At 38.0% G+C, this 8,984-nt stretch overlaps 1 protein-coding gene across 1 annotated transcript; it reads left to right on the top strand.

The window, feature by feature from the left end:
* Positions 1-902: 902 nt before the first annotated feature.
* On the top strand, positions 903-8,707 carry LOC127444031 (40S ribosomal protein S6). The gene is made up of 6 exons (XM_051703165.1): positions 903-981; positions 1,474-1,605; positions 1,853-2,063; positions 2,539-2,685; positions 7,841-7,998; positions 8,571-8,707. Exons 1-6 carry the CDS (start codon positions 976-978, stop codon positions 8,664-8,666), a joined length of 750 nt encoding a protein of 249 aa, XP_051559125.1. The 5' UTR covers positions 903-975; the 3' UTR covers positions 8,667-8,707.
* Positions 8,708-8,984: the final 277 nt, after the last annotated feature.

Raw genomic sequence — 8,984 nt, forward strand, 5'->3', positions numbered from 1 at the left:
AATGTTAAGCTTCATTTAATTAACCAAATAGCTTTCAGCAGTGTTTGATATAATGGCAAGTGATTTTCTAGTACCAAATTAGCAATTTATCATGATTACTCAAGGATAAGGTGTTGGAGTGATGGCTGCTGGAAATGGGGCCTGTCTAGATTTGAACAAAAATGAATTTTTTCAAATAGTGATGGTGCTGTTTTTTACATCAGTAATGTCCTGACTATACTTTGTGATCAGTTGAATGCCACTTTGGAGAATTAAAGTACCAATTTCCTTCCGAAACAGCAAAATCTGTACATTATTCCAAACTTTTAGCCACCAGTGTACGTTCGGTAAACTAATCCCATCCGAATAGGGATTTCCTTCCCCCTTAAAAGTCCCTTTACTGTATATTCCTTAAAATCACCATGATAACAATAGTTTTTCCAAAAAATTCCATATTTACTATACTATTATTTATCATCTGAATAGTCACATCCTCTTACCCCACGTAAAATATGTCAGGTCGCTTATCTTTACTACCCCTGCTGGTGACTTTTGTAAGTGTTGATGAGAAGAGTTAAAATAAAAAATAGGATTTTTCTTCTCTTCAGTTTTAGTTTTGAGAAGGGAGAATGAGGAGAGAGAGAGAGAAAAAACCTAGAAAATAAATGAATCAATTTGTGTATGTTTCTTTGTTACTTTGGCAGAAAAATGACGTTATCCGTTATACACGGATTGTTCGTCTTCTTGACAACTATCGCCTCAATTGTTGCAAACAGTTTTAACATTTCTTTACCTACAATGTGAGGAAGAACAATAAATGCTACATATGACATAAGTAAGGTTTCCATATGTTTAGTCTTTGACGTGATCATTTTGCTTAAACTAAACAAGGAGCAAATTGCGTATTCTCGCGATATCTCGGAAGTCTATGTGAGAGTACGAGTCGGATATCCGGTCTCTTTTCGGTGGTGGACTCAGGCGAGAAAGTCCTCCGTAATGAAGGTAGGTTTACTGAAAATGTTATAATTTCGTTTTAGCGGTCATTAGATGTCTCAAATATGATATTAGTTGCATTTTACGGTTTTAAAACAATCCGATGTAGTTGTGTGAAGCAAGTTAGGCCTAACCGATATGATGGATGGACGCTGATTTTCTTTTATTTGGAGTGCCGCCGTGACAGTGCAACAACATGGCAGCGCTCGGAACAGACATGTAATGAACACTTTACAAGAGTTTTGAAGTGTTTCGAGTGGCGGTGAATTGTTCGCCTTTGTCGCAGATACTGTGCGTCTAATTACAATCTTAAAACTCATTGAAGGAGTCCTTATTGTGTGCCAAGCTAATAGCAATGCTTCGATAGCATTAGCGGTTGTTTTGCTAGCTAGCAGAAACGTGTCAGATTTAGACATAATTCTTAACATTTTACATGTAATTAACCCAGAGTTAAATTTCCGCAGTGTGTTTATTCTCTGTTTATTATAATTGTCTCTTTAGCTCAATATCTCATTCCCCGCCACTGGCTGCCAAAAACTGATAGAAGTTGACGATGAGCGTAAACTAAGGATCTTCTATGAGAAGCGCATGGCCACAGAGGTGGCTGCAGACACACTGGGTGATGAGTGGAAGGTAAGTGGCTAAGCACAGAACACTTGTTGCTGCTCCAATTCTTCATGTAAAGTTGTATATTTCGAGCATTTCAGTGTCACGTTAATTAGAACCTGCCTATCTTAATTGAGTCTCCTTTTGATGACATTTAGGTTGCGTTTAATATTTTGCAGATGTGACTATATTGTTGTAATCTCCCAATTGCAGTTGTTGGTACAGTCATGGCTTAAAACTTACTTAACATTGAGACCGTATGATTATTTTGTAGGGCTATGTTGTGCGCATCAGCGGAGGCAATGACAAACAGGGCTTCCCTATGAAGCAGGGTGTGCTGACCCATGGCCGTGTGCGTCTCCTCCTCAGCAAGGGACACTCCTGTTACCGCCCTCGCCGTACTGGTGAGCGCAAACGCAAGTCTGTCCGTGGCTGCATTGTTGACGCCAACCTTAGTGTTCTCAACTTGGTCATTGTCAGGAAGGGTAAGTATAAATGTTTTATTTTATTTAAGGGATGTTGATCCATCTCTGAAACTTGTAGTTTCATAAACAGGCATACCAGTAGACCCTTTCTGGCTGGTTTGTAGCCTCAAAGGGGGGACAGTGTTGTGCTACAGTAACAGTGGAGTTGCTAATCGGATAACAACCTGATCATTTCAAAGTGGCTGGTTGTACTGCAGTGCTCTGTCAAAATTCTTGCAATGCATGTTAGTGAATGGGTACAGAAGATCTGTGCAAGTGTAGTGTGAAATTGTGAACCTGCTACACCTCGTCTGGTTGTATTGTATTGCTAAGGCAGATGGGAGAATGATGGGTGGACAATGTAAAAAAAAAAAAATGTAGTTAAATATTGAAAAAAAAAAAAGGCCTAATTTTATTGATGTGTATAGCAGATGTTTATTTTCATACCATCTAATTGACAAATGAGATCTCACTTTTGCTCTTCGTCTCCCATCAGGTGAGAAGGACATTCCTGGGCTGACTGATAGCACTGTCCCTCGCCGACTGGGACCCAAGAGAGCTAGCAAAATTCGCAAGCTCTTCAACCTGTCCAAAGAGGATGATGTCAGGCAGTATGTGGTCAGAAGGCCTCTCACTAAAGAAGGTGTGACTGCTTTTTGGCTACTCTCTTGGCCATAAATTGATTAGCAGACACCAGTGTTTGATAAGTTGCTCAAAAAAATTAAATAAGTTCACTATAAATGAGTAATTCTGTTTAATTGTAACTAGATGACTGAATTTACTGATTTCTTAATCACATTACTCATTTAAAGTTACTTTCTGAAACGCTTTACACTAAAACTTATGTTTTCGGCCCGGTGAATTCAAAATGTCTATTTTTCTTCATTAATTGACATGTTAGGGGGCACACGCCCTCCTGCTGTCACAAACGCAAAAAAATGCAATGTAATTCATGCTTTAAATGTGTTCTACATAAATATTTAAGACATATGTGCAACCTAAATTATGTATTTAAAAAGTTATTAGATCCATTGAAAGTTGGTAACTGTAGTATGATTGCAAGAAATAAAGTAATTTGATTACACCCAACACTGACAGGCACAAAAAGAACTTTTAAAGGGTCGCAACACCCCCGTTTCAGCACAGTTGAGCTCTCACCACATTTTTAAAAGATGCACTCAAAGTAGGCATGAACAGTAGTGGAGTGAGGGGAGAAGGGGGAGTGAACCCAACAACTGTCTGATCCAGTCACTCAACAGCATCAAAGACTCTCACAAATGCTCGTAACAGAATGCACAAATAAATTATACACTAAGCTCACGATTAGGGTTGTGTGGTTTACAGGTACTAATAAAGTATTAAGATTCCAACAAAATTTAAAACGGTATGATATTATCTTGTTGCTAATTTCGGTACAATATTACAGTATGCTGTCATTAGCAAAATGAGTTTTTACAAATTTGAGATTAATGACAATTTGAAAATAAAATTAAAAAAACCTCTGGATATGGCCAAGTGTTATCATTAAACCGCAGAAGGATGTAATTTAATTAATACACAGTCTCATGCACTACACACTACAGAATTAACAAGCGGTGCCACTCTGCTCTGTCACATGATTCCCATGCGCACTCACTGGCATGCGCGCAGACTCACAGAAACGCAACACACTGCTGGTGCTTAATTTTCATGCAGTTTAGAGTGTTAACGGCTTAACACTTAAATGAACTCCTTGGGTGCAGCTCGGAGATTTCAGCTCGAGAGTCGTGACAGAAATATCTCAGCATTAATGGGAAGCTTGATATAACTAACCCGTAAAAACAGGAAGAACTCAAAAGGTCTGTCAAAATATAAGTCCCGCTAACATGAAAGCTCTGTTTAAATGGATGCTTGAAATTGAAGACAGAAAAGTGTAACTACTGTATAAAAATGTAATATTCAAAATGTAGCAAACAATTATGTAGTATTAAATGGTTTATTATTATTATCTGTAAGCAGTATCACAAACATAAGCAGCCTTGTGCCACAGAAATCAGATTTATTTTCATTAATGTTTTCATTAATACTGTGAAGCTCTGTGCAGCATTTTATTTTACCAAAAATAAAATAGCAATTATTTTGGTAAATAAAATAAATAGAATTATTTTTTTTATTTGATTAAAACTGTATCAATTTAATTTTGATCATAACATAGTGCCCCCTTGAAAATGGGCATCTAAGGAGGGCTCTGTAGCACCCTCATTTTCACCTACAGTCACCAAAATTGGTACATATATATTTCTCAAAGCCAAACACTTTCATACTCCGTCATTAGCTCCGCCCAACAAGAAGTCGGCCATTTTGGATTTTCTGAAAATCGCAGGCTCAACTTTTGAATACTCCTAGGGGATTCATGTGACTGACACCAAATGTGTGCAACATCATGCCAAGACATTGTAGATGCTAAATTGCAAACAGATTTTTGATATTTTGAACAGTGTCGCCATCGTGAAGCAATTTGTGGTGAAAAGTGTAAAACGGGAAGTGCCTTCTGTGTGCATTGTGATTTTGATAAATTCAGCTTTATGTTTGGTAATGAGGGCTGATCACATTGATGCGGCTATTATGGGCCATGGTCATAGCGCCACCAACTGGCAGGAAGTATGGCACTTTTAACAGACTTTGAAATAGCTCTCGTGTTTACATGAATTGCTTAAATTCTTTAGAATAATGTCAAGACACTGCTGATGTAAAATTGTAAAGGAATATTTGATATCTTAAATACCGTTGCCATGGCAATGCATTAATTATTATTCCTTCTTATATTCTGGTCTTTTTGAGGCACTTGACATGCACCTACAGTCACCAAACTTGGTACATGTATAGTTCTCAACAAGCTGGACAACTTTCATAAATATAGTCATTAGGTCCGCCCAACAGGAAGTCGGCCATTTTGGATTATTTGAATATCACAGTCTCTGAAATTTTAAATACTCCTCCTAGGGTATTCATGAGACTGTCACCACATTTAGACAACATTATGCCAAGACATTGACGATGCTAAATTGCAAACAGATTTTGATATATCGAGCGGTGTTGCCACGGTGAGGCATTAAATTAATAGGGAATAAAGGGAAATGGGGCTGGGTGATATGTAAAAAATATTTTTGCAATAATTGCCTTAAAAAATATTGCGATATCTGATTACATCGTCAACCCCACTGCAGAGGGTTGGTGAATTTTTATTTTATTTTTTGCTTTGAAAATGTAATTAATTTATTGAAAAAGACATCTCTAAATTCAAATTGCACTTTAAACTAAGTGAAAAAAGCAATAAAACAACTAAGTGACCAAAAAATCTTATTTAATCACCTCCCCAAATCCAAACATTTACCATCTCCAACAGCTCCATTTGCATCACAGAATCCGCAATGCATGCCAACCACGAGGAAATAAAGCGTATTAAACTCAAAGTACCTCCCGAGATGATCGGAGATAATTTTCAGCATTCTAATAGATGACATTATTCTTGCAAACAGTTTTCAGATGAATGAAACAGAAAAAAGAGTGCAGACTCTTTACATGTGCTTGTTCCAAGAGACAGGCGCATGCAGCTCGCCTCTGAACAAACAGCGAATCAGACACAAGCATTGACTGCTTTTCTTTTGTCTGTTCTTGAAAATATAATAAGGTGTGTTTCTTCAAGCGCATGTCTTTGTGACTAACAGCATTTTTTGTCACGCGTCACTCCGAGACAGGTCGCTGCCTGTTGCGGGTAGATGAGCAAAATTACCTGCGCATGAAATACATTTGGATGAGGAACTTGCCAACTGGATTCAACCTCGTCGCATTTGGCGGGTTTTTGGGTGGTGGGTGCTAGTTTCACACCCTGGCCACTGTTTAATATATTTGGCAACTTCCCAGATCCATGGTTTTGCCATTTGCCGATGTTGTCGATCATCATCTGTTCGCAATCGGCAGCGGTATCTTTGTAAGACATCGTCGATATCTGATTACAACGTCCTGTCGCCCAGTCCTAATGGGAAATGGGAAGTTTGTCATATCTTCTGTGTGCAGTGTGTGATTTAGATCAAAATTGAGATGTTTAGTCTTGGGGGCTAATCACATGGATTTTACTATTTTTGGTCATGGTCATAGCGCCACCACCTGGCAGCAGGAAGTGTGGCTCTTACAACAGACTTCAAAATATTCTTATTCTTATATTTACTCAAATTGCTTAAATTATTTAGAATAATGCCAAATGCATGTGTCCACCTTGCAGCTATATTTTATATCTAATTTAATACACAAATAAATGCAAAGCCATGTACTCTGTACCGAAAATGTTAATATCTTTACACTAATAACTTTTGAGACTTATTCCAAGATGATGATTTACAAATAAGTGCTTAGATCGGTTAATACCTAAATTAGGGATGGTTGTATGGATAGCGTATGTCTGGGACAATCAATGTAAACTTGTATCTGGACTTAAAATAATACTAAAATATTTTTTTTGTTATTAATAGTAGTAGTAATGAGTATTGATTTATATTATACAATAGTAATGTATTTCGGTCGTAATTTCTTAACTTTAAAACCCTTGTGCCTTTTGATGGAACACTCTAGGAATACAGTAACAGAGTATATGTGTGTGGGCAAGTTCACAATAGTTTAATATGCTTTTCATTTAAAATCTGGTGAATTGCTCTTCCGGATCCGATCTCAATGCATGTTATAAGTGAACCGAAATATCTATCTGAGATGCAGTGCGTCATCAGCCCACGCATGCCATTTATGTGTGTAGGACACAACAGAGCACCACTCATTTAATGAAGCATGCTGTTCATCCAGACTATATATTTATTAAACTCAGCATTTTGAGATTCACAAAGCAATTGTATGTTTTCAAGGGACTTTAAATGCATGAGTCATATGGTCTACTTTAATTGTGCTTTTATGCTATTTTTGGAGCTCGATTATAACCATCGTGACTAACACACAGTATTGGATTTGGATCGTGTTCCTTGGACTGATACCCGACCCGGTTAAAAATGTCAGTATCTGAGCCGATACCAATCCAGGTATCGGATCGGTGCATCCCTATTTCAGACATTTATGAATTGCATGGGACACACAGGAGATGTTCGGCAGAATGACAGTCATGATCACCAGTCACTTTCATTGCTGCATTTTTCCATACAATAAAAGTGAATGTTGACTGAGGCTGTCTTCCCAACATCGTCTTTTGGGTTCAATGGAATAGTTATATTTGGATAACCATAAGGGCAAGTGAATGACAGAATTTTTGTTTTTGGGTGAACTATCCATTTAATGATTGCCGTAGTCTTTTAAATAAAGCCTTTTTTAAGAACAATTAGCTCGATCTGTATTCGTTTATATGGCACACCAGTAGACCCTTTTTGGCTCGTCAGTAGCTTTAAAGGGGGGACAGTATTGTGCCACAGCAATAGTGGAGCTGCTTACCGGATAACAACCCGATCATATTCTCAGTGGCTGGTTGTACTGCATTGCTCTGTCAAACTTCTTGAAAGCATAGTTGAAATGATTGGAAACAAGGACTTTATGAAAGGATGCAGACTGAATTATTTTATGGCTTAAATGTGTATGTATAGTTGTGTGTATATCACAGTTATTTGGTTTCATTGGACTTTGTTTTGGTCAAGGTTTAGTTATGAGATTGTGCTGACTTCCATTTGCGTTTGTAAATGGCACAACAGGCTGTAGTCAAAATATAGGATCGATTGAAGTGGAAAATATATCCAGAGTCTTATGAGTGCTTATACTCCCTCTGAAAGGTAAGAAGCCCAGGACTAAGGCCCCTAAGATTCAGCGTCTGGTTACGCCCCGTGTGCTGCAGCACAAACGCAGACGCATTGCTCTCAAGAGGCAGCGCACACAGAAGAATAAGGAGGAGGCCTCTGAGTACGCTAAGCTGCTGGCCAAGAGGATGAAGGTACGTGGCCACTTTGTGTGTGTGGAAAATCTGATTGTGATATGACAACGGTTGTCCCATGTCACCACTAATTGGTGACCCCTGACATAGAGTATTTCCTCTCCCCCCCCCCACGAATACGGACTGGTGTTGATTGGCCATTTACTTGTGACATAACCAATCTGATAATATTATGGGCGGGACATTGAGCCAGACTACAAGCAGTAATCTTTCAGATAGAGGCAGATTCAGAGCCAACAGAGCGCATTTTAACATTTTTAAAATAACGATTCTGATAACTAGAAGAATTATGAATATCAGATTATCACCCAGGACGATAATCGGTCGACCCCTGTTATTTTCCTTCATTGTGGCCTTTTGCTGTTTGTGTCTTAAAAGTACTAATGATAAAGGGATACCTGGAAAGAAGTGTTTATTTAAATCTGTAAAATATATATATATATATATATGTGTGTGTGTGTGTGTGTGTGTGTGTGTGTGTGTGTGTGTGTGTATATATACACACACACACACACATACACACGTTTAAATACAAATGAGTTCTAATGTTCCTTGCTTTTTCTGTTTTGCAGGAGGCTAAAGAGAAACGTCAAGAAAAGGTTGCTAAGAGACGCCGTCTCTCATCTCTGAGAGCCTCCACATCCAAGTCAGAGTCTAGCCAGAAGTGAGACATGTTTCTCGCAAATAAAACTTTGTTTTGAACATTCTACATGTTGTCTTGTATTTTCATTACCATACGGATTTAGGTGGTGCATTCATAAGTTGAATTAGATGGTTAAGATCATTTATCATGGCCATTCTGTGTTAATTTTGGCAAGACATAAATCTTAATGCATTTTCAAAGTTGACCATAGAGATGAGTTGAGGAAGAAATGCTTCATAATTTCATAACTCAGATATTCTGTGAGCACAGAGTTGTTTCAGTATTTGTTTAAGTGGTAGTGATTTAACTAAAGCAATTTCAGTGGATTATTAGGGCTAGGATC

This window comes from Myxocyprinus asiaticus, chromosome 7, assembly GCF_019703515.2.
Source record: "Myxocyprinus asiaticus isolate MX2 ecotype Aquarium Trade chromosome 7, UBuf_Myxa_2, whole genome shotgun sequence".
Lineage (NCBI taxonomy): Eukaryota > Metazoa > Chordata > Actinopteri > Cypriniformes > Catostomidae > Myxocyprinus > Myxocyprinus asiaticus.

Coding starts and splice junctions, on each gene's coding strand:
- LOC127444031 (XM_051703165.1), top strand. Junction 2,686..7,840: donor AAGGCCTCTCACTAAAGAAG/GTGTGACTGCTT, acceptor TCCCTCTGAAAG/GTAAGAAGCCCAGGACTAAG. Junction 7,999..8,570: donor TGCTGGCCAAGAGGATGAAG/GTACGTGGCCAC, acceptor TCTGTTTTGCAG/GAGGCTAAAGAGAAACGTCA.